This window comes from Rhinolophus sinicus, linkage group LG12 (assembly GCF_036562045.2).
Source record: "Rhinolophus sinicus isolate RSC01 linkage group LG12, ASM3656204v1, whole genome shotgun sequence".
Lineage (NCBI taxonomy): Eukaryota > Metazoa > Chordata > Mammalia > Chiroptera > Rhinolophidae > Rhinolophus > Rhinolophus sinicus.
Genome location: NC_133761.1, coordinates 47,638,369 through 47,664,748, shown reverse-complemented (window position 1 = coordinate 47,664,748; position 26,380 = coordinate 47,638,369). Strand labels below are relative to the sequence as shown.

Sequence of the window (26,380 nt, the reverse complement as noted above, 5' to 3'; positions counted from 1 at the left end):
ACAGGATTTAAGGATGAATTGGGGCTAGTCAGGGAAAGAGGCAAAGAATCTTTTATCTTTGTTCTCTGACAGTCAAACCCTGAAAGACGTACGGATTTAATTTCATAGGCAGTGATGTAGGATCACGTTTATCTGTAAACACAGAGACTCTACAATACAGCCTAGTTTCACTGAAACAAAAATATCAATTAATATAAATCAGTGGAGTGCTATAAAATCATATTCTTATAATAAAGGAGTCTACACTTTATTTTTAATAGTATCAAATTTCCTGTGTGAAAGATATAGCTGAATTCTCTATTTTTCAAGAAAAGTTAGTATAAATCATAGAAACTGACAAATATAAGCATCTTTACAGGGGATAGAGCACGTTGCTTCACATAAATAAAATAGACAGCCATTAGAAACGGGCAAAGCAATCCCTATCTTTCTCTCATTTAAAATCTCCATGAAAAATGGGAGACTGAGTGCAATGAAGCAGAAGTAAACGGACAACATCTAAATATTCACAACTCCTAGCCTGAGAAAGTGTAGTCTGAAATGTCAAAAATAACTTTTATCTAGAGACACAGAGACAGCGCTTTATAACCTGAATGACTTATAGACAGCAATTTGTCCTTTGATAAAACAAAAAGTGCTTTTTCTCCATATACTTTTTTCATCTGAACACTGAGTTTGGCACTTCTAAATTTTAATGTACGTACTAACTTATATTTGGCAAAATAAGTACAATCTTTATTCTCTTTAATATAACATTACTCTCCCTATCTCCAGAATTTCCATTTCTATAGTTTCAAGACAATATATTCAAGATGAAGCTAGAAACAAAAGACTTTGTTTTCTGCAAGTCTACTTGTCTTCATATGTGTGCCTAACCCCCAACATAAGAAACCATAGAACAAAATGTCAAAAAGAGTACGTATTCATTACCACTTTGTTACCTCGTTCATTTGGAAGTGAAATATTAATTACAAATGTGTTTCCTTTCCTGCTCTCCTTTCTTCCCAACTGCTCAATACACAGCACAAAATGTCCAAAGTATTTCTATACAAAATGTCCAAAGTATTTCTACAAGTAACCTCTAGAATATAACGGAGGGATTTCCTTCTGGTCATCCAAAGGTAACCTTTTTCATTGGACCATTCCCTAAAAATGACAGGAACCCCTTCTCAAGAGGCACGGACTTTTCCTGTCTCTTCAGCAGTGCTGGTCCTAGATCATGATTCCCACGTGTGGCCTCGATTCCCCTGGGGACCCTGAGGACCTTTCCGGAAACATGATGTCCTCAAACACCATGCATGGTTCAGCTGGAGGATTTATGTGCATTTTTCAAAATGCTCAAAATCTTCTTGCTATTTGGAAAGAGATCATGCTCTACCTAATAGGAATTAATCTACTAAGTATATGAGCACATATCAAAGTACACATCAAATTTGCTCTAAATAAATATTTGTGTGCTGTGAATATTGTAAAGGCAAGTTTTACCTTTGTCATATTAATTCTGAAGTGTTAAAAGAAAAAGAATGGGGTTTGGGTCTTTGGGAAGAAGCAGTTCAATACCCAAAAAGGCATAGATTATACTGCAATCTCTACTTCTTGACTTTTGGACCTCTTCATAATTAAAAAAAAAAAAAAAGTTCCTCAGACGGAACACCAGGATAGAAGCAAGTAGGCGGAGTCAAAACGATAAACTGCTAGACTTCCTACATTACATAACAGGTTCTATAAACAAATGAATAATTTATTCCCTAGCATGAAACAATTTCCAAGTTAACAGTCTACTTACTGGACTAACAAAAACTACTTCTAGCAATTTTTTAAGCCACTTTTAAAAAGTGGGTGTTATCTTGGTTTCTATTTATGTTTTCTTCTAAATGTATACTTGCTTTTCTAGGTAAATTCAATTATTCCTATTAAAGCAATTCTTAATACCTTGTATGTACTGACTCTTAAATACAGTATACATATCTAATTCCTGAGCAATAGATGTAGAATTTCAAATTCTTTTTTTATTATTATTAGTTTCAGGTGTACAAACCAATGTAATAATTACATTCTTATAGACACCTGTCTCGATGTCCCAAAAGTCCTCCTTATACGAGCATGAAGGAAATGTCCATGTTACTTCAACTGGTGACATGTATTTTCAGAGTTTGACAATCTCTGATGATCGACTTTAAAACCACATCATTTGCAATTGTGAGTCTTTAATTCAAAGGATTTGCAAGTAGGACAATGACTGATTAAAATAATATATTTTCACTGTCTTAATTGCTACAGTAACACTTGGAGTACTATTCTGAAGAGAGATTAACTACTGTATTGGTACTAAATGTGCTTTGGAGTACATTTGGCTTACCTTGCCTTGTAAATGAATATTACTGCGGATTATATCTCGTACTTCTTCCTCAGTGTCTTTCTGTCAAGAAATCAATGTTACGTAAAAGACATGTTATAAAGCATCACCTGTTACAAGTCAATAGAAATAATGCAATCCAAACCTGTTTCAAAAAAGTACGTTTCTGAACAAGTATCTTTATAGGATTTAAATACATGCTACAAATTTGGGGGACCTCTTTCAGATAATTTCTTGATACTGCTGTGACTTAAAAACAAGACAACTACCTACTTTAACACCACAAAGTAAGTGCATTAAGACTCAACGGAACCAAGTTTCCAGTTCATAAAAAGGGTGCCAGAGCATGTTGCCTTGAGTTCAACTAGAAATAAGTCACCAGCACTCCCACAAACCTCCACAAAGTAATTTTAGCACTTACATAGCACTTCTCAGTAATGACAAGAACAGCCTGAGAATCAAATATTAGACAAATGCCAACAGAACTCTGCACAGTCTCCACTCAATTTGCTCATTTTAGGGTGTCAAACTCTGGAAATACAGAAGGGCGCTTCGGGATATCCAGAGGGGAAAGAGCATGGCCTCTGATTTACATAAATTTAAATAGGAATCCCAATATCCACTTTCTAAAAACTGCATCATCAGCTGCGTAGCCATGAAGATGACCAACGGAAGCTGTGAAGAAATCGAGAGAACTTAAATCTTGACGCTCGCAAAGAAGAGCTGCAGATTTAAAAGTCAACACCGCATCTAACCACAGTCAGCACAACACTTTATGCTTTTAATGTTGAAAAATCATCCTTTATAAATCTGAATATACCTCTAATCACGAATTTTTTATAGGAGTTCATGTGAAATCCATTGTTTTTTCACTACCTGCGATTTGTCTGTAGCTTTTCCATGTGATTCCTGAATGTGCCGGGAAGGTGATTAACATAATTTAGAAATAAAAACAGCACTCTCCCCCCCCCCCCAAGAAAAAGGGCAGTGTTTGTATCTGACTCCTAGGGCCGGTGCAGAAAACCACTTAATAAAACATTTAATGCCACTGAAATATTGACACTGAGCAGGTAAAAAAGGTGTGCAAACACCTGGGAGGTTGCAGGCAGAGGGATCGTCATCCAGGTGTGGACAGGGCACTTACCAGACTAAAACGGTTTTTGGCCAGAGCGATGAGCTCCTGGTCTCCCGGGGCACAGATATTCAACCCAATGGGCAGCAGTCGCTTCAGGGCCGCCACGATCAGTGAGGTCTGCATGGAGTAGCGGTCTCCTTTCCGCTTCATTTTCTTCCGCTCCTGATCGGACACGGCTGCCTACGGGACATGGGAAGGGTTGCGTGCTGTGCTGCCTTTCTCCCAGATCTGGGAACCTTTTCTAACTTGATTATGGATTTGTCTTCCTCATTCTCTGCTGGTCCATGTTTTTGAAAATCCTCCTGAGAATATTTTTCCTATTTCCTTCTTCATGGCTTTGCTGATTTTCAGCCCTACTCTCAAGATTCCCAAGTCAGTACAATTCACTGGTGTGCATTGCTATACAATTTCAGAAGGAAAATGCACATGGCAATTCTTGAGAAGCATATGAATATATGAAAACTCCATGGTAATTACTGATAGTATATGTTTTATAATTTCCAATGTTTAAGAGAGAAAAAAATAAGAATAGATGGTTTTTGTTTTGACAAATCCCTGCTTTGCAATGCACATCCACACACGATATATACAAAACTATTAAAATACATTGTCTTTTATGTAGTCTGCCAGCTTGTGTCCTGAGGGCCTTAATCCTAATCTAGGGGAAACACACATAATATGCTAATCGGTGTTATGTACATATCTGGGATTATCTCTGGATGATCTGCTGACAACTGAGGACTGCCATGCGACTTGTGCTTTTGTTGATGATTATACGCTAGCTACAGGCTCATCACAAATGCCAGAGTGTAATTTTCACTGAGTAGTGAGTATTCTTCTTTCTATTAAGAGGGTACTTTCTAAAGTCAAAATTAAAATAATTGTCCCATATCCACTTCTCTGTGCATGCTCAATTTCTTTGTAGCAATATATCAAACATTAATGATATTTTCATGATACTGACATAGTGTAATAATTTGGTGCTGCTGAGGAGAAAAACAAAACAAAACAGAAGACAGTCTAATATACAAATGAACTGTTTTCCCCAAAAGAAGGCACAATCTATGACAACATGATCTTGGAATACCATAGTGAAACAATTGAGTCATTATATAGTAATTATACTTATATATATTATATTGTGTTAGTGATATATTACAATATATCAATAAATATATAGTATATATTGACACATTATATAAAACCTACCATATTTGAACCATAGCAATAAGAATCATATTCACTTTCCAAAGAGATATACTTATTGAATGGATCCCACTTTTATCTGTACCAATTTGTAAGAGATTATTTTCAGTAAGTTTGGTAGAAAAAGCATGGTGAATAATAATTTGTACTATTAAATTGATTAACCCATAAAATAATAAATCAGTGGGTTTTGAACGAGCTCCTTGCTATAAAAGGAAAGGTAACCACAGTGATAAACATGATTACCCAAACACAGAACTACCATCCCCAAACTTAAACAAATTGATACAAAGCATACAAACTCATTTCTATCCAGTCATGGCAATGCAGTTATAGCAAAACACTATTACCCAATACAATAAAGTCTAAATTTTATTGGGGCTGGAGTTTTCTTTAACTTATTCTTTCAGTTTATAGTTATATAAACAAAAGAGGTTTATACCTAGTTTGATATTTATAAATATTTAAGTGACCTTATAATGAAAATAATTTAAATCAACACTAACGGCAACCATAGATTGCTCAATTTTGAGAACAATGATTAATTCCTCCTGATGCGCAAACAATAATCTTGCTTTCTATGCCCCAGGAAATCTGTAAACAGACAAGGGAAGTTCATGAATCTTTGAACATTGATGGTGTAGTCCACTGCTAGTATGGAGAAACTAAATCTACAAGTAATCAAATATGCTCATGATCATCTTATTGGTTGGTTTTCGTTTGCTTGCTTGGTACCTGTTTTGTTCCTTTTTGTATATGCAGAACAGCCTTGCCCGTAGGAGCTGCTCAATAATTTGTGAATCGAATTTGCATGATACTTCATTTTCAATATTCCCTAACATCCAAATCAGATATGAAAATGCAATAACATGGTCAATATGTAGGCATGTTTAAGGGGACAGGAGAATGAACTGACCTGTCTCTTAAGTCAGCCTAATTCAGGAGTCTGGGGCATGGGTGTCTCTGCTGCAGTAACACCTCAGGCAGACGGCTCAGGTCTTGTCACAGGGGTCCCTGAGGCTCTGCATCTCTCTGTTCTCAGCTTTGTATGGGGAACATCTTGCTGTTCACTTCAGATGTGAGACCCAGGGCCACCCTCCTGTGGTCCATTCTGACACTAGCCCTGAGCAGTGTAGCTACATCCCACTTTGGTGCCCTCCATGCCTCCTGTGATCTCAGAGCACCTCAGTGACTCTGCAAAAACTGCAGTTAAGATGCTGCTGCAACCAGCACAGTGATTCTCAGATCTGTCCAAATGCTGAAACGTGGACATCATGATTCCTTTAGTGAAACAATCTAATGCACTAATGTAGTTGACTCCATTGTTTGAACTAGAAACATTTCTAGGAAAAAAGTTCATCACACGTATGTGACATAAAACTTCAAGCACATATGCAGGCAAAAACAAAAACAAAAAAAAACAATAATAAAAATAAGGAAGCAAAGCATAATCAGTAATTTCAAAACTTTTCATCAATGTTACTGTCATACTACTGCTATTATACTATTACTATAGAATATTACTGTTATTTGCTATGTCTTCTCTCGCAGAGTTAGCATTCATATGGTAAAAAGACTATAAGGTTTGAGGAAATTTTGAGGGGAAAACATTAAAACTGAGAGGCTCCTGTCCATTCCTTTCCTTTTTTCCCGTGCATAGGAGTAAATGTTACTATTAGCTGATGCTTACAGGTGCCTCAGCCTAATTTACAGGGAGGGCAGTGCTTCGAGCTATGCGTTAGGCATCACTGAACTAGAATGGTGGGAAGACGGCAGACAATCCTGCAGAGGACACACAGACCTTGTTCTGAAGTCCTGGCATTGTTTTGAGTTTGGTGATATCCTGGAATCACTATCATCCTCCCAAAGGACACACTGGCCTCTTACATACCCTCTCCATGGCTTTGTTACCACTGGCCTGAAGTGACAACATGCTGTCTAAGCAGAGAGATTCACTAACAGTTTTCAGTTCAAACCATCGTGAAATGTGTCCTCTCGGTAAAGCATCCTTGAAGGAGCCTGTTCTCCCTCTTCAGGCGAGTGTCAGCCCCGAGGAGAGAAAAGGTCCCCTCCTTTGTGTGGGTTTCAGGAGCACAGGTCACATGAAGTAAGACCCTGTAGTTGTCAGACAATTGTTCTAGGTGTGCAAAGCTTCAGCAAGCATTAGCTTCCGGTTCATGGAGAACATGTCGACTCCGTGGCATTTCAAACCCGAAGTAAGATGAGGGGGACTGAGGGGTGCTATTGTGCTGTCCTGGGAGTCAGCAACAAAGCCGAGTCACAGTGGAGCAGGTGCCGCTCCCGCAGCAGCTCCTTCCCTGTAACTTAATTGGTCGGTAGGGACTGATTTCCTCAGCCGGGGTGTCACTCTATTGTGCATCTTAGGCCATTTGATAGCACACTTTCTGTATTGTTCATGTAATATATTCATTTTATAATTTCGTAGGAATTCAAAAGGTGTTTTAAAGTGTTTTGAAAGGATGTTCCTGCCTCCCCCTACAGGTGTGACACAGAAAACAAATCTAGGGGCATACTTCCCATCTCCTACAGGAGAAGCAAGAATTCATCCATCTGGTTCGTAAACAGTGCAGCTAATTATTCAGAGGTCTATATGTCTGATGCACATAAATGCTCATATATTTATTCTTGAGGAATACAATGGTCCCCCTTATCTGCAGTTTCACTTTGTGTGGTGTCAGTTACTCATGGTTAACTATGGTCCAAATTGTTAAATGGAAAATTCCACAAATAAACAATTCAAAAGATACTTTGAGAGATAAGGAGACCACATTCACATAACTTTTATTATGGCATATTGTTATAATCTTTCAATTTTATTATTTGTTTTGGTGTTAATCTCTTACTAGGCCTAATATATAAATTAAACTTTATGATAGGAAACTATATATAGGAAAAAACAGTATATTTAGGGTTTGGTACTATCTGCAGTTTTAGGTCTTCATGAATATTCCTGGGGGTCTTGTAATATATCCCCACATATAAGGGGTTACTGTACATAATATTGATGAATTATATGAATATTTTGTGAATGTTTGTATTAAGCATTTCTTTTTATTCTGATGCTTTGACATCTTGGGGTCTTGTTGACACTTGACTGGCCCTCCCACAGGGCTAGTCAATTTCTAGAGACAGGAAATTACCTGCTTGCAAGTACACCTTCCATATACAAACCAACCAACACAGAGTCCATATTCCCCAATCACCTTTTACCTGGACCTCAATCCACCTGCCCTAATCACCCAGGGCCAGGTATTAGATAACTACAGACACTTCCTATGCCCCAGAGCCCTGGAGTTATTAAACCAGCCAAACCTGAATCTGCTTACCCAGCCCCACCTGCTCCTTACCACAGAAGCCACAGTAAAAGGTCACGCCCACTTATCCCCCTCACACCGCCTCCTGACAGACCCTGGGGCTTCCCCACACGCCCCACTATATGCCGCGCCTTCTGTATCTAGGGAACTGTGAGTTAAAACATCTTCAAACTTCTTCCTTTGTGGCAGTCATCTCTGTGCCTGCTTGTCATACATACGTGAATAAATCAAATCCTGGTTACCCTCAACACTGTGTGTGTGTGTGTGTGTGTGTGTGTGTGTGTGGTCAGTAAACATTACCATATCTATCAAATTTTAGGTACAAACCTTCAAAGACATATTTTTAAAAATCAACCAATGCAAATTGTATTCAGACATTTTCTAGAACAGTGAAACACTAGAGAAATACCTTTGACATCTTTGACTTGGTGTCAGAGATGAGGAAAGACATGTTATTGATTTCGTTCTGAACGACGAAGTTCTGCTCTTCTCTTTTGAAATTCTGAGAAGTTGCAAAGAAAATTTCAGTTAAAACCACATAGATAAGACGTCCATGTGATTAGAGGTTGCACAGGACCCAATGGTTTCTACAAAGATAAGCATTAATTTGATATGTACGACTTATCAACAAAGGGAACAAGTAGTTGTTGAATATCCAATGAGGGTGCCGGACTAGGAGCAACCATTCTGGGAACTGGATATAAATTTAAGTAACAAAGACACACATCTATCAAGGGCAGAATGAATATCCAGCCTGATTTGGCTGGTGAGTTACCAAGGAAAGAAAATCACTGGCTTTTATCTACAGGAACATAAACAAGCTGAAAGAATTTCTGTGACATCACAGAAAATGAATGTCAATGTGAAGATATAAATCCACGTGTTAAAAAAAGCTACTATTTTACATATTATTTCTGTGTGATGGTATTTTTAATGTATGTTTTTATATACATTTTGGTATTAAGTTTAACAGACTCCTCAGGGCAGGCAGCAAATAATATTTGCATCTTAAATATTAAGTTTGAAAATTTTATTTTTAAAATATATTACATTTCCAAAATAATTTGATTTGTATAACAATCTGATGAAATAAACTAGGAAGACATTTCAGAGGATGAAACTGAGGCTGAAGTGTTCATTTTTACTTTCTCAGAATCTCCCATTGACAAAGTACCATCAAATTAAAATTGATACAAAAATTCTAAGCTTTTGAAATAATTTGGAACAATAATAAATCCTCATTCACCCATATTCTGCTAATTACTGAAAATTATAGGGTACTATAAAATTCTTAGTATTAATATCATTTTTAGATTTAAAACTAGATAGTTCTACTTGCAACATACAAAATAGTGAAAATGCACTTTATAAATTCTATCAACAGGATTCCCAGCAGGAGCTTAATGTATTCTAACACGTGAGTAAAACTAAATTCCTATAGAAACAAAAGTGTGATGATGACAGAAAAAATTTGCAGAAGTAAAACAAGTGTGTGCTATGACTGAAAATGCAAGACTATGTCAGCAGTTCTCAAACTGAGGCTGGCGTACTCCTGGAACCAAAGATGGAGAGTGGGGGTGCGAGACCAAAACGCCAACAGAAAGGGAAGGCTGAAACATGAGAATGGCAGGTCTCCATGTCCGTATTCCCCTAAGATTTAGAGCAAACAGAAAATGTGTGTATGGACAGCAATTAAAAAAACCCTGTGATTTTTTGAAGATCAATTACAAAACTCAAAAGAAGTTTTAGATTGTTTTCACCTCCCCAGGGGAAGCTATTCTCTCTCCTCATCAGTTAAGTGATAGCTAGTAGACAAGTTTGAGAAACACTTGTGTAGGTATTTACCAAGGGGTTGGAAAATCGGCTCAAGTTTTGAAACCCTTTAACATATTCCAAACACTAGGCACTGCCCATATTTTTCTACTCACATGGGATTTTGACCAATAGATAAATACTTCAGCCACCATACGGAAAAGGTCCTCCGCTTCTGGGTTAGGCTCTTTGAGCCACTTTGCCCTGAATAACAAAATAAATAAAGTGGTTTCTCAGTTACAACATAATTAGAAAAAAACAAAAAAATCACCCTCCCAAAGTTAAATCTGAAACCAAGGGCAGCTCCAAAGGCTTGTCTACTGCTGTAACACTTAGAACCATTTAAACATCGTAACTGTCAGACTGCTAACTTTCCCTGTGAAAGGCAGAATGGGATTTCTGATTGTACTTAAGATGCTCGGTGAAAATCAGCTTATCTACATAAACACTGGGTTAAGTTATAATGGTGAACAAGCTCATCGCTAAGTAGTGAGTGAATGAAGCGATTCAGTCAGCACACACAAACCCAGCCAGGTGACAACGGAATTAGAGAAATGAATCACTTCTGTGTATTATACCTGTTATAGTCCACAAATCGAATCAGGAGAGGGTAGAAGGCATAGAGGTCTCTGGCCAGAGTGGTGAATTCATCCAGAATGAGCAGCTCAGCCTCGGACATGTCCCCCCTGGCCTCGGCTTTCAGATGATCTTCCTCAGACACAACCATGGCTGCCTTTTTCTTGAGTTTCTCCATTAATGGCAAGAAATGAGTTTTCAAGAGCTGAGGTTTCACTTTATTTATAATAGGCTGGGAAAATACTGTTTGAAGACAGACATTAATATTCCGCTCTGCATAAACATTCATTATAATGAGGACAGACTGTAATTACAATTGTAGCTCGATTAAAACCCCACTCTTCCAACACATGGTTTCCTGTAAGAGTCAGCCTGGGACTCTGTTTTCTAGTCCAAAGCCTAACTATATATGCTGTTCAAAAACGATGACTGAATTGAATGTGATGTGCTTCCCTGTTTTTTTAAAATGGACTGACAGCTAATTCAGAATAGAAAAAAAAAAAGACATTCATTCACTTTGCAAATCAGTTCTTTTCACACAAAGCATTCCCCAAATGGAATGTGCACCGCTCAGTAATTACCTAGACTACGTGCAGTTTCCTCACTTAACTGTCCCCATCCCGTCCCAATGGAAGAGCTGTTTTACATAAAACACTGCTCGTTTATTTAATCATAGTTGCAGTTGTTAGCAATAGTTCTAAACGTGATTAAGACATTTTAAAAAGGATTTTTCCCTAAAGGTGACATATATACACTGGGGAAATGTATAAGAGAGGGATTTTACAATCAACCATAACCACCCCTACCTAAATTATTCTGACGTTGGTGTATTTCTTTCAACATATAATAATTTCATAAGCATGTATTTATATGTATTTCTGAATTCAATTTTTAAAAAAACTCTTCTTTTCACCCTCCATGATATTGTGAGCAATTTCCAAGTCATAAAATCCTGTTGAAACCTCCCTGTTGAAAGATGCATAATACTCTGGTATTTGGAAATACATCACCTATGTAACCAAACTGCAGGGGTGGGGCATTTAAATGGCTTCCAATTATTCAACAGAAATCGTGCGATGGTAGCTAAATTGAAACGTAAACATTTGACCGCACCTTTTGATCGTCCTCCCCCATTTGCAGTAAGACAGATAGCAAAAAGTGAGTTGTTTCAAATCCAGTTCTATCTTTGTCTCTGTCTACAGAATCCTTAGTGTTTCCTGCTGTGCTTACTGATTCATCTTAGAGAGATTGTCAAAACAAGAAAATGTTTACTGACTTAAAGGGAGCAATTATATGGAAAGTTAATCAGTGTCTGATATGTCTCCTTTTTAAAGAACAGCATGCTAGTTTTAGCACAGAAGAAAATATAAAGACTAAGAAAAAGTCTAGTCTAATGTATTTCAAATCGTTTTGGAAATAAAACAACTTTAAATGGCACCTTCCTTTCCAATGCTTACCTGCTAACCTCTTCATCCAGGCTCCCTCGTCAATCCCCAAGTTATTATAAATGATTTTCAATATATTCCCCAGAAGGGTGTTCATGTGCTCGGAGTTCAGAGCCGTGCAGCACATTTCAGCCCTTTCTGGGTTGTTCTCAGGTCCGTGTTCCCACCAACGGGACATGTAGCTACAGAGCATGGGCAGGATGACTTCCATCACATGTGGCATCTGTGTGTAGCGAATACCAGACTCCGCGAGCTCCACAATCTCTTCCATGAGCTTCTCCAAAGACGGTATATTTGGACAAACATCTTCCACATTAGTTGGCAAACTGAGAGCTGGAGGAACATGAACAATAAGATATCAATGAAAGAAGGGACACGACAGCCAGATTCCCACTGTTTATAAGAGCCACAAAAAACCATTTCATTTGGGCTTCAAAACACAGCACCACTGGCATCTTTACCTGGGTCCTTCTCCCTTTCTCATGGCAATAATTTCAACCTTTCTTTTCTCCAAGTGCCTGCCCTACCACCAGTCCCTGAAGACCAGCAAAGGACCACTCCTATTACCTCAGAGCAAAAAAGAACCTCCATGTCTCTGCCTTCCAGCCTCCGTCCAGTCCCACATTCACATCTGATCCCATTTTAGAGGAAAGAGTTTGAAGTTCCTGCTCAGGGTCCCGCCTGTGTTCCTGCAGAGCTGACCCTACAGCAGGGGCCTTGCTCAGGCCTGAATTTTCCGCCCCTTCCTCTCTAATAGCCCCTGCCCAACAGCCTTACAGAGGCTCACATCTCTCCTAGATTGTTAGCTTTCCAGTTGTTCTTCGAGGGCCTCTGCTTCTCACCATGCACTTCATTTGCTTTCATTATCCTCATCTTACTGTTACAGTGAGATAAGTAAGACCTTTCACATCACTGACCAAATTCCCTTTTGCCCAAATCCCCGCCTTTCCTGACTTCCATGCATTTGGTCTGTCAGGCCTCTCTTCTGAATTGTCAGTCCCTTCAATCACTCTCTTCTCCTTGCTGAACTTTTAAATGTCGGTCTTCGCTAGGAATCTGTCTTTAAGTCTCTTCTGTTTTGGCTTATATGTTCGCCCAGGCAATTTGGGCCATTCTTAGGGGCTCCTGCTACAAGCTAACAATTTTCAAAGGCTATGTTTTAATGTTTTGGTGTCTAATACTGAAATTCTCAAAAGCAACTGGAACACCATGGGTCTATACTCAAACTTGACCTTTCCCCTCTCTAACCCACCTCTTGAGCAAGTTGGTGGGTTGGTGACAATGTTATCCAATCAGTCACGCAGGCTAGAAACCTGGAGCCATTCTAGGCTGCGATGCTCCCTCATCGTGCACACAGCCTGATTCCACCTGTAGGGTCCCTCAGCATCACATCACTGTCTACACCACCCAGGGCCTTACTCAGTCACAGCAATGCTGCATCGTCACCGTCACTTCCTAATCAGTGACTCTTCCTTACTTCTGCATGAGGTATCTCTTAAAATGCACATCTACTCACATTGCTCCCTATTTAAAACCCAATGAGAGGATGGTCTTCACGTTGGTTGTCCCCACTCCTCACCGGACACAGGGAGCCTTGCTTCCCCTTTGCTGGCTTTCCACTCATCTCACCTTTTATTCCTTTCTCTCCTGAAAGCTATCGCCAACTCAAAGAACTTGAAGTTTCTCCTGAAGTACCAATGTCTCTAATGCCTCATTCATCATGTGCCAGCTCTGGGAAGTCTTTCCAGGTGATCTGCTACCACTGCTTTTGGGTCCCCCGGGTTCTTTATTCTGGACTCTACCATGTACATTTATCAGTCTCTCTCCCTCTCCTCCTGTAACTAAAACTCCCTGAGGAAAAGAATCAAATCTTATTTATCTTTGAAGCATATCTCCTCCACCTACCACAAGGTGCTTCACAATTATTTGTCGAAGGACTGACTAAAAAAAAAAAAGAATGAATGAAAAGGAATCATTAAATTCAATTCCTTTACTTTGTTATGCAAATGATGTGCTACGGAAACCTAAGCAGGTAAATTTCCAGCTTCGTGTTATTCCTTTTCTATAATGAATAACAAATCAGCTTCATTCTTGATTCAGTTAAACGATCAAAAATCCTAAATAAGACATTGTTTATACAAGTGATTAATAATTCAAACTCAACCATGTTTTACTATTTACAAATATGTTATGGAAATTTTGTAGGAAAATATTGCCAAGTCACATTCAACATATTTTTGTTTAACTTCCTCTGTTGTATGAAATAAGAATTATAAAATAGGCAAATTAAATAACAATGAATATTCATGTTTTTAAGATTCTTTATTTGATGAAATACACTATTCCCTCCAGTGAAATCAGCAGCTCCCATGAAAGCATGAATTCCACAGAGAAACGATCTTAGCCAAGAGTTACACATTTGTGAGCAGCGAAAGGTTCTTGCCTTAGAGGAAATCAAACAGAAAAACGTAAGAGGGCACTTGTGTAACGGTCAGGTGTTGAAAATTCTGTATGATTGCTTTAAGCAGCTGATTAGAGGAATGACTTGCTTATTATCTTTCTGTTATCCAACTAATAGATAACTCGAATAGATTCTCAAAGGCTGACCCTTGAAATCATCAGCAATGGTTCTAAAAGCTTTTGCAAGTGGGACAGTGAAAAAGAAAATGGGCCTATCTACCCAGAAAATAAGCAGATTCTTCCAAATGGAAAGTGACATGACACGTAAGTATATGTAGATACCTCCTGTACATAGACATGCAAATTTTAGGGATGTACATGCTAGGGTCAGGTGCAAACTAAAGTCATTGATTAGTTGTTTCAGATTTATGTTTTTAAGTTTTATAAATGATAAAAATTGGACAAAACTATTAGAAAAAGCCACATGGAATGAAACTGCCTCAATAACGTAGACATATCTGGTGAACAAAGAAAAACCGAAGGGTACAAATCCATAAAGATAATAAATAAGAATGTCATACTCTTGCTGACTATCTGTAAGAGATAACTGAATCAGAAATCAGATTGACCTACTTTTTCATATCTGCTGATTATTTTTTCTTATTATTAAGTGTTAATTTGTCTGTGGTTCGTGAACTTAGAAGACATCAAACTAATTTTCTTTCAGAAACACTACAGGAATAGTATTCAGCACTTCAAAAAAAAAATCCAGATAATAACATGTAAGAGCCAAGCGCACTGGAGACAGTGAACTGAAATGGCCCTGTTAAAAGTCACTGTAGGAAAATGCAATCGCTGTCATTCAGTTTTAGCTTCACATCTCAAATGCTGAGCATGCGTCTGCATTACCTGCTCTCTCACGCACAGACTTAGTGTTGTAGATGGAGTAAACATTATGTTTGTCGAGATGAGTTTCCAAGAACGCCACCGGAAAGGCACCAGCGAAGGCAGCCAGACATTCTCCTAGCGCAGAACGCTGTCTGTAAGTGGGAAATGCTTATGGTTTTTATGTCTTCCAGGTAAATAACTAAAGAAGTTACAGGAAAATTGGCAAGGTTAACCCCGAAGAGAGTTGATAAAAGTGCTCCGAATAAAATCCACTTCCAAATGCAACTTCTATATTACAAAACATCATATGCTTTCAATAGCAACATCCTTGCCATTTAGAAAAAGCTAAAAATAACTTTAAAAGTACAGACCAAAATAACAAAAAAAAACCTGTAAATCCCCCACAAGTTAGGACATTTCGTTTTTTTCTTTTCTTTTTTTAAAAATAATGACCTACTGAGGAAGCATTCTTGCTATGTGAATACAGATTAATAAAAATTTAAAAATGAAGTACTAATACTAATATAATTTCATGAAAATTATCATATGTAAGTAACACTAGGACAGCCATGAATATTAAGATATACTAATGCTAAAAGCTATTGATAACTCTTAAAATTGAGTTGTCATTTTCAAGGGAAGGAAGGTGTTTAAGGAATCAGACTGTAATTATTCCAGAACAGGTTATGACCCCAGGCTCCCCTACCACTGATAGAAATTATCACTTTCTCTTAGTTATCAACTCAATCCAAGGCTTTACTGGCACATTAAGTGTTTATTACCAGTAAATATAGCATAATATGAGAGTTATTTCAGCCTATTATGAACTCCTTAAATGATTTTATATAAATATTTCATCTGAAAAGTCAATAAAATGGATCTAATTATAATTACATAATTATCTTAGGCAATCTTAAATTTCTTGTTAACAAATAGAATGCCTAAATTGAAAATGTCTGATATCTAATGTTTTAACTTAAAAATGACTAGGTACTTAGCTAGTAGAAAATGTCCCTTCATAGAATGACATTGAATAAAGTGAGTTCAAATCAAATACTTATTAGCATGTCATTATTAAAAACAATTTAGGACATCATGGAATTACTAAGGTCACAGGTTTTGATTTAGACAGACCTGAGTCCCAATCTTATTCCTCTTATGCCATTGTAAGAAAATTATTCTAAGTTTTGCTTTCTTTGCCTAAAACTGGGGATGCAGACTTGCAAAATTGCAGGTACACAGTATAGGTTCAATAAATAAATTAAAATAATGAGAAATAATTTATTTAAGAATTTAATAGCTTAAATGTTTCATGTATGACCTCTGGGTAATTTCTTCCCTTACATCTGACTCCACGAATCCTTTCATTAATAATTCATGTGAATTATTTAATATACATTACTTTTTTTTATTCCATTAGTAGTTATAAGACCAACTCTAATCATTTGTGTTGGTATTCTGGAAATAACAATTTTTCTTTTAGAAGACTGTACTAAAATATCTACATTTTTATTAGTACAGTGTGAATTTTTCATTTTTTTCAAAGTATCCTTTACTCATCTTCAAAATTTTATTTTTATATTCTCCCCAAATCACTTTATAACTGCAAGATATATAGATAAATACATGGGGGTGTGTATGTGTGTGTATATATATATATATGTATACATATACATGTGTATACATATATATACACATACACACACATATACATATATACACATTTATATATATACACATTTATTTCTGATATATAATGGGAAACTGTACTAGCAGATTCCTTCATGAGACATAAACATTCAAGTTTAAACTGCATATTAAACATGGTCTTTACCATGATTGCTTTACTTTTTTCATAACTCAGCTATCATTTATTATATCAATTCAAATTTGGCTTAAAGATGATCTAATTGCCCCCAATAAATTCAATACATGAACCTGGTTCTTTCGTTTATAACTAAGGGAAATTTTATAAAGTGAAGACTCTTGAAATTAATAGTTATAATGCTTGAAACAGCTATGAATACGATGTGAAATTTTAAAATCTTACCTTTCCACATAAATACTCTTGCTCGTTCCCAAAGCATATAAGCTAGTCAGAATTCTGTAACATGATACCTGTACCTCTTCCACTAAGGAAAAAGAAAATCTCACATGAGAAAAAAAAACTTGTTATTCATACACTGTCCCAAGGAAGTTTAGGCTAAAAACGAAATCCAATAATGAAGGCATATCAATATTTTAACATTTGAAAGAAGCAATATAAGAACAAACAAATATGTAAAATGAAATATAAAAACGCATTCTCAAACAAAATTCTTTATCTGAGGAGCTGAAGGTGTCCTAAAAAATCATGTTGTGATTATTCAGAATATTATCAGGAACATTTTTTTGTAATTTTTCTCTAGGTATAAAAGACTTTTTCAAGAACGAAATTAAGCACAAGAATATCTGGGAGGAGAGGTAGATTTTGACTCCTGTTTCAAAGGTATATAAAGCCTGTTTATCTTTTTAAGTCTCAAAGGAACAAGCACGAGAAAGCTGGAGGAGAGTATGATAGTTATTTCTGAAATGATCTGACATTTAAGGGTATCAGCAAGTCACTCTGGTAGTTAAAAGCCAGAAAATCAAACGAAATCTTATAATGATCTATGATCCAATAAGACAAGTTTCAAAGGCAAGGAAATGTAAGAACCTTGGATTTCTCATTCCAACTCGGGTACCATTTGCTGGAGGAAGCACCACAACATGAATGGAGAAACCATCCTTGTCCTCCAGACCGGTTTCCATGTCCACACTGTGCTCCTACTGGTTCAAGTAAACGTTTTGCCACTAATGGCTGTGTCATCCACCAAGTGACACAGTGGTTTTTACGCAGAGCTGCATTCACCTGGGGGACCTACAACACTGAGATTCTCAGTGGCTGGGTCTGCAGTCGAGACCCACTTGCCTGCTTGACAGGGGCTTGTACCTTCTCTCCTGCTCACATCAGCAGGGGAGCAGAACATCAGGGCAGGTCATGTGCTTTTTTTTTTTTTTTTTTCCACATAACATTGGGCATTCTGTGGATATTTTTAATAACTACAGCATTCCAGCCCACAACAGCTGGTTACATCCCCTATGAAAATAGACTGAAACCTATAAACAGAAGCCACTTGAGCCACCCTAGTCAACCAATTATTTAGACCCAAACTTTGTCTCAGCATCTTCATGTTTGTTGGTAGTCCAGCTTGTGGAAACAATATGCATCGACTCGGAAATAATCTGAAAACATTTCGTGTTGCATGTCCCATGGTCAAACGGCATTAGGAAATGGCCATGGAGAGAGACAACACAGAAGCAGTAAAACTTGGAATTTGTACTTTGACTGTAGAAGTGATTGCCCACATGATTCAGTAATCCAACCGTTTGAGTTGAACGGTTTCTACAGCTCAAACATCAACCTATAGCGTTCTGCAGAAAAAGCACTTTAATGTGTAAGCAGTGTCCGAGTGACCTCGACGTGGCTTTCACAATTTCTGGCTGTACTATTCAGATAATGAAACTCTAAGTAATAAGATTTACATACGTATCAGATCTTCTCCAAACTGATGCTGGCCAATGTGCTCAAACAATGACGACAGCATGGGCAGCAGTGCCACCGTGGTGTAGTTGATGATCTGAGTGACACCTCTGGGTTGGGTCCGGGTGTGGGTGAACTGGCCCTGCTTCAGGTTCTCCATGGTCTTGTCCAGGTCCTCGGCGGCGTGGTCCAGAAATGCCCTGAGCGCACTTTTCACACTCTCCAGGCCAGTCTTCATGACCGTCCTACGAAGTACACACGGGAGAACTTGCACCACACGAGAGGAGCAAGTGAACTCCAGATAAAACAGACTCTACTTTGCGTACATTTGTCCATCCAACATTCACTCAGTCAACTCCATTTTTAAATCCACTCTCAAATACGTTTGTTTCAACGTACTTGAAGTTACAGCTCATAGTACTCTATAAACGCATAACCATTCCTAAATTCCTTCAGGATCAATTTAAATCAGACCTCGAAGGGCAGGGCTAAAGCTTTGTTTTCAACCAGAGGTCTCAAATTCTGAGAATGTTTATTTTATAACTAATAAAACACAGCTTCTGAGCCAGTTTCGTTCATCTCAAATCCAACAGAACTAGACTGTTCCCTGAGGCAATGGCTGTGAAAGAAACATTATGCCAACTAAACCAAACTATATAGATATTTTGTGCTTCAAGGTAGCAATCAGTCTTTCCTAAATTAGCCTCTGAAGACCAAACACTGTACAAAAGTGACACTCTAATGCCACTATTTCTAGTAAGAAATCAAGGTGTATAATGGCATCCCTTTCTTCATGTATTACACAAAACACCTCAAGTAAAATTTTAAAGACAAAAATGGATAATCCGAGAATATCATGGGCTATTCTCTGTAGGAGATGCTCAGAAACTTTAAGTTAGATTTATCCTTGATAATAAATGAATTTAATATACGGCTCAAAGGCTGACTCTGTCGTGCTAATAGATCGCTTTTGTATTTAGTTCACATGTTAGATTTCCGGTCATGTTGTTTAGGGCAAAGAAGAAGGGGCACAGACTTGGGAGCTAATCCACTTCCGCACTTACTATGCAATCTTAAGCTTCAGTTTACTCATCTGTAAACTGAGAATAAACCCCCATGTTCCTGCAAAGCTAAACGTTATTACAAATGTGGAGAAGCACCATGCCTAGACGTTAGTGCGAGCCCTAGAGTTGCAGCTCACCATGTTTACCTCCCAGTACATTCCTAATTCAGCCCGCAAGCACATACCGAGCTGCTATAGTAATTATATAAAATTTAAGTAATAATTTATATATGATCATAAATATAATAAAATGTCATTGTTTTTATAATTTACACAAGATTTTCTTTTCACCTGAAGTCTTTATTACCATCCAAATAATAAATCAAGACACTAGGTTTGTCTCAGTATTCTTACATATCACCACTACCCTCACTGATGTAGATAAAAATGTATCCATTTACCTCGCATCCAAAGTCTGACCCAAAATATGAAGACAGTTGACAATTGACGTTGCATCATTTCCTGAAGAGGAAACAAAATGCTGTATAAATTGCCCGGAAAATTTTTCAGTGCTCTTCTTTTCTATTAATGTCTGTGTTTTGAAAATTAGTCCATGGCACAACTCAGTAATAATAACTCAAAAAGATTTTTGATAATCAAGTTTCAAATCATGCAGTTTTTCTGCTTACAAGTGGTTATGCGAATGTAAATAGAGAAGCGATAAAGCAGGTCTCATCAAGTAGCTGACATACTCAGGAAGCGTTCAAAGCATTGCACCAGGATGAAGGGCTTTGACTGGATTCTTCAGTACATCCCCTGCCTCATACCAACTCATCTTATTTTTAAATCATATTGTCTGCCAACTTTTCAAGTCAGCTCATAGCCTTTATGAAAAGAGGTGGGCTAAAAGTCAAATAAATTTAATTCCAATTTAATTACCCAATGTCTCTGCTCTCTTATTACATTCAACTGCATTAAGATAAATTAATGTGCCTGAATGTCGTTGGTTTTTGGTGAAAAAGAAGCACCGAGCGATCATGTAAAAAAGCATCAGAAGCTGAAGAAGTTAAATCTTACTCTCATGAGATATTTGAAACGGCGGGGTACTGCTCTTGAAAGTAAGATGAAATTCATTTTGATTGGTGTATTTTGTCATAAAGTACAGAAATGTGAATTATATAATTACTACATATATTTTACTTTGTGATAGGAAACAGAAAAGCAAATCAATAAAATGATGAATCCAAAGTTACAAAGTGATTTGCTCATAATACAGTTTGACATTCACTGTATAACATAGTCGTTCCCTGGGTCCTGACGTTAACAACTCCTAGTTAAACGTAAGTTTTTATAACATTTGAGTATGTTATATCCTTTATACAAAAAAATCCTAAAATAAATTAAATATACATAGAAATCAATAATTGCTTCAGAATGAGAGCAAGTCAGTTTAGTGATATGATACCAATATGAAAAAAAAAAAGGCATTCATTGCTGAGACTCTCAGTTCTTAAGAGAACTTCCATTTATCGTGTGCTTCATATCTCAGAATTTCTGGTAACAATGAAGACAAAATCAGCAGAAGGGCAGAACTTGTTATGTCCCTGTCTATTGGCTGGTGGGAATCTTAGAGCTTGTACTGTAACCCGTGGAAGTGTTATTCGTTTATTCATTCACTCAATAAATACATGTCAAATACCAAGGGCTCTCAAACTTCCGGCAATAAGCAAATAGAGTTCTCATGGTACCTGCATTTCAGTGGGGGATACAGATAATGAGCTATTAATCAAAAATTCAATATATTGCCTAGTACCAGGCCACAATAAAAACATGCAGCAGGATATCGGGATCAGAGCAACTGCATAGAGTAACAGGGTGAGTGACCAGACTGCCATCCCCAAGGAGGTGGCATCTGAGCAGAGCATTGAATGAAGGGAAGGAACAAACCATGCACGTATGTGGGAGAAGGGCCCAGGCAGAGCAAACAGCCCATGCAAAGGCTCTGAGGCAGGAAATGAACCTGGCGTCCCAGGCAAGGAAGTAAAGGTGGCCAATGTGGGCAGATTCAGGGGAAAGAAGGAGGACCAGGGGCAGACAGGAGGGGACAGGCCAGGTCCTAGAGCCTTGAAACAAGAGCAAGAACTTTGGATTTTTTGAAGTGCAATCGAAAGACAGTGCTAGGTTATGAACAGGATGGTGTTTGATTCATATCTTAAAAGGATCAAGTCACAATGTACAAAACTCTGGAAGGGCAAGAGTGGAAGTTAGTTAGGAAGCTACTACAGTAGCCCAGAATCAGAGGACTGACGATGGTAAATTTGGATCAGGATATAAGCAGTGAAGACAGTAATAAGCTATGTTAAGTTTTTGCTTTTGAACTAAATGAGAGGCGACAGGGTCAGGAGACAAGGATAAAACTCCAAGACTGTCTGGGTGGGCAGCTGTACGAGCAACGGGTGAAAGGTGATGCAATTTAAAGATGCGGAGAGAGACCTGAAAGGAGCAGAATGTGGGAGGAGGGGGTAGGGATCCTGTCCTCCACTTCCCGTAAGTTAAGTGTGTGGGCTTGTTAATCTCCATAAGCTGTGGAAGGGGCGACTGATACAGAAGTCTGGAGTGCAGACAGCGACCTCCGTTGGAGCTATATACATATGGACATCATAAGCGTATAGGAAATTCTTTAAATCATGGGCCTAAGTGAAATTAGCCAATATGAGTATATATAGAGAGGGTGCCCGAAAAATGTATACACATTTTAAGAAAGGAAAAAGCTGTATTAAAATTATGCTGATGGGAACCACTTTGAGCACTTCTTGTAACTGCAGAAGTCACACGTGACTTGTATTCATTCATCTTTTGTTGTTGGTACATACTGAGTATTACAATTTTAATGCAGTTTTTCCTTTCTTAATATGTGTGTACATTTTTTGGCACCTTGTGTGTGTGTGTGTTTCTGTGTGTGTGAAGAAAAAAGGTCCAGGGCCTCCAATACTTGGAGCATAAAAGTTAAAGAGCATGCAGCCCAGAAAATGAGAAGGCGGCCCAGGAGAAAGGAGGGACACAAGCTAACGCTGATGAAACTATTATTCAGCACCAGAGACTGGTCCTCACTCCCTAAACCCCACAGTCCTTTTCCCTTCCCTTCTGATCTACTGTCTCTTCATGTGAATGCTCAGGTATTTGCACTTTGTACTGAACCTACCCAGGCCCTTCCCCACAGAAAGGCCAGGGGTATTTTAAACCACCATTCCTTTATGCTTATGGTGGCAAGATTTCTGTTTGCTTTGTTTCTTGACGTAACCCAGCACCTAGAACACTGTTTGGCATACAGCAGGCGCTCAATTACACCTCTGTGCAATGACTGGGATGTGAGTAAGAGAGTAGGAAATGGCACCAGGGGCCCAATGAAAATGTGTGTGGTGAGTATGAGATTTCTGCGATGGTTAAAGTCACAAATTGCAAGCTCCAGGAAGCCACCCATTGCAGTACTCTCCATATTAGAGGAAGGACCGCTTTAATGGAAATATCTCAATGTGAAAAACGGTAACAAAGGCCCCTAAGGAATGAAGAACAAATCTAAATTCAATCTTCAGCACTTTATCATGTAGACCAAGCAGAAGTACCCATTTTAGAAGCCTAAACAATGGTTAGTCTAGAAGGGATAAAGCATGTAGTGACTAAGGCTTTTAAATGCAATAAAATTGCCTTTTTTAAGGCTATCAGATCACCATAATCGGAAATGTTACCATGCTCTTAGTAAGAACAGGAAGGGCTGGTGAAAGTGTGGTGAGATGGTACAATTGTAAAGGGATGATTGTATGTTCGTGTATGTAACTATGTAATCGCTTAACTGTTCTGAGCAGTATAAAAAAAAACAAAGTTTGGTATTTTTAAACTCACACTTTTTTAAGGTCCACGCTACGTCCCTTTCTTCAGCATAGCTTGCCTCACCTCTAAACACTGAGGGACACATTTATGGATCGGTCACTTATGTGTCATTGAGACTGTGTGTTTGCCTCAGTGTGAATGTGTGTGTGTAATCATGAAAGGTACATTGTTAAAATCACATTCGTACCCGAATCTAATAACCACAGATAGAAGCAAGCACTGGGTCTTAAAAAACATTGTACCAGCCTCATAAAATAATACCTCTCTCTAAATAAAAATAACAAAGTTAACGCTGTCAGAGTCAAAATATCTTTTTGTATTTTAATCCCAAATTGTTTTGCGGTATTTAATACAAGGTTTCTATAACTCAGGAGTTTTCAACACTATCCAAAATTTGACATCATATCAGTTTTGTAATCTGATTTATTGAGGATTATCAGAATGTTGACCTTCTCTCCTCTGGGAGAGCAGTTAACAGCCATTTTTATTTTTATTCTTCTTCACTTTTCTTACTTGGTTCTTGACACAATATTTCACTCTGTTCTCTTCTTTGAGAAAATGATTAATCTTGGCAGAATACTTATTAATATTGGAAAATAAAATTACGCAAAATATACAAAACTCTCTCAAAATTAAGGGACAGAGAGAAATTGAACAGTGCCAATTATTTTATTACTTCTAGAGTCTGTGATACTGAGAAAAGTAAAATTGCTGATTCCTTTACTTGCTGAGACATTTCAGTTAAACTGAAAACATATTTCATATAATTACACATACTTTTCATCTGTTCGGGAGTCAGGAATGTCTCTCATAGTAATAAGTTCAAATGAAAGAAATACCTGTATCACTCTAATACTATCTTCTGATACCGTTTTCATTATAGTGTCTGATTCTGATATTTCTGACCTAAGTTGCCTCTTCATAAGAAATGGGTTATTTTTTTATATCAATAAAAAAAACAAGTTAAATCCAGGGGACTCTTGTCTACAGATTTTTTAAAGCAAGACCTTAATGGTCTTCTAGTGATGAGTGACAGCAGTTAGCAGAAGGAGCAGACTGCCTGATGGGACCATGACGTTCTCAGCATAAAGACACATGCAGTTCTCAGACACGCATGATCCTGAGATTCTTAGCACTTCAAATGATTTTCCTCTCATCATATATGTCCTATTAAACAAATGCAAGCACAACCTGAACATCTTTAGGGATAATACAAGTGTATCCTAATTTTCTAATATCTCGAGCTAGACGGTAGCAGTCTTCATGTAAATACATGAACGGACTTTGGGGGGGAGCTGACAGAAGGATCAATGTAAATTTGATCCACTAATTATTTAAACAAGGAGAGATACCAACTGATAGAATTTTCATTGTATTACTTTATTTAATGTTAAAACTCTTTCAAACATAACGTAAAGATTTATGTGCCGATTTCAATCCTGCATACTCACCTAAGAGGGAAAAAAATGAGTATTTTAAGAAGAACTAGAGTTTTATTTAAACACATAATACTTATCTCGTTCATTATTCCTGCAGCTAATACTAGAGTTGTATTAATGATGTGATATGTTGAGTTCTGGGGTCATCTGAGGTCAAACCAGAAGAAATGTTGGAATATTATGCTCATTATGCTACAACACGCTCGCTTTTCTCCAGGCATTTCCAGAAGTCTCTCTGCTATCAAATTTGGAAATTTTCCAGTAACCCTGAGGACTCTCTGGACAATTTACTGTCTCACTAATATGTTAAAAATTCACCAGAAAATGGAAAAGCAGAAAAGCCCTCCCAATAACTATTTTGTGTCAGCTTTCTCAAATAGTTCCTCACACTGAAAAGATCATTGTTGGTTGAGCTTAAGGGCCTTGTGTGAAGAGTCACTAATTATGTGTCCTTTCTGTGTCAATGTAAGTGCCTTAAGTGCTTTCAGGGACTGCTTAAGGAATTGTAAAAGCATGATTCTCACAAACTGTGAGATAACTTGATACTGCATTTTTCTTAATAATCTCCAGAGAAAAAAAGTAAAGTTTGGGTTATTCGTGAATGTGAGAAAATTTCAAATTGAGAGCACTTATCTCATTGTTGGAAACATCTGCTCACTTATCTATCTTCTCTATTAAACTGTAGGCGTCGTGAAGGCAGGATGTGGCTGGTTCATTCCTTCAGTCACCAGGTATTTACAAAATGCCTACTGTGTCAGACTTCCTGCTACGCACTGAGGATACAGCAATGAACCCTCTAAGAGCTGAGTGTTTTTTGTTCCAGAAAGAAATGTTAATCTAGTAACATCATCAGTGAGATGAAGGGCAGGTACTAGAGCTCGGAGAAAGTTCTAGCGGCAGGAGGAGGGAGGAAAACCGGGGAGGGGGAAAGGTTTTCCTTAGAGAGGACTATTTGGGTTGAACTCTGAAGGATGGATCTGAGGGACTGGACAGGTGAATGCTATGTACGGGAATCTATTCCAGTCAGCAGGGACAGCACATGAGAGACCCTGGGCAGAAAGAGACATGACACAGTCCAGGAGCAGAGTGAGGCCATGGAGGCTGAAGCACAGTGAGCACAAACGTGCTGGGAAATTCGGTGGGGTGGTCCACAGGGGGTCTGCTATCTCACTGCCTTGAAATTCGTAATCATAAGTTTCACTTAGCAAACATAGGGGGAAATGGTGGGATTAAAGGCACTAACTCCTTAGTCAACAATGGGTCCTTGAATATGGCGAATGGCATCCTTATCGCTTGTCAGTCGGCCTGGGTCCTGACCATGTCCTAACTGATTTT

General features: G+C 37.9%; 1 protein-coding gene across 12 annotated transcripts in view; it reads right to left on the bottom strand.

Moving 5' to 3' along the window:
• RYR2 (ryanodine receptor 2) overlaps positions 1-26,380 on the bottom strand; it is a 567,150-nt gene that overhangs the window by 89,434 nt on the left and 451,336 nt on the right. For all 12 annotated transcript variants that reach the window (XM_074316777.1, XM_074316766.1, XM_074316767.1 and 9 more), the window contains 10 exons: positions 20,180-20,240; positions 18,722-18,960; positions 17,204-17,285; positions 15,175-15,305; positions 11,878-12,198; positions 10,423-10,663; positions 9,961-10,048; positions 8,442-8,534; positions 3,501-3,671; positions 2,360-2,419 (listed from right to left, as the gene is read on the bottom strand). In XM_074316777.1, coding sequence (XP_074172878.1) covers positions 2,360-2,419; positions 3,501-3,671; positions 8,442-8,534; positions 9,961-10,048; positions 10,423-10,663; positions 11,878-12,198; positions 15,175-15,305; positions 17,204-17,285; positions 18,722-18,960; positions 20,180-20,240 — 1,487 coding nt within the window. The remainder of the gene's footprint in view (positions 1-2,359; positions 2,420-3,500; positions 3,672-8,441; positions 8,535-9,960; positions 10,049-10,422; positions 10,664-11,877; positions 12,199-15,174; positions 15,306-17,203; positions 17,286-18,721; positions 18,961-20,179; positions 20,241-26,380) is intronic.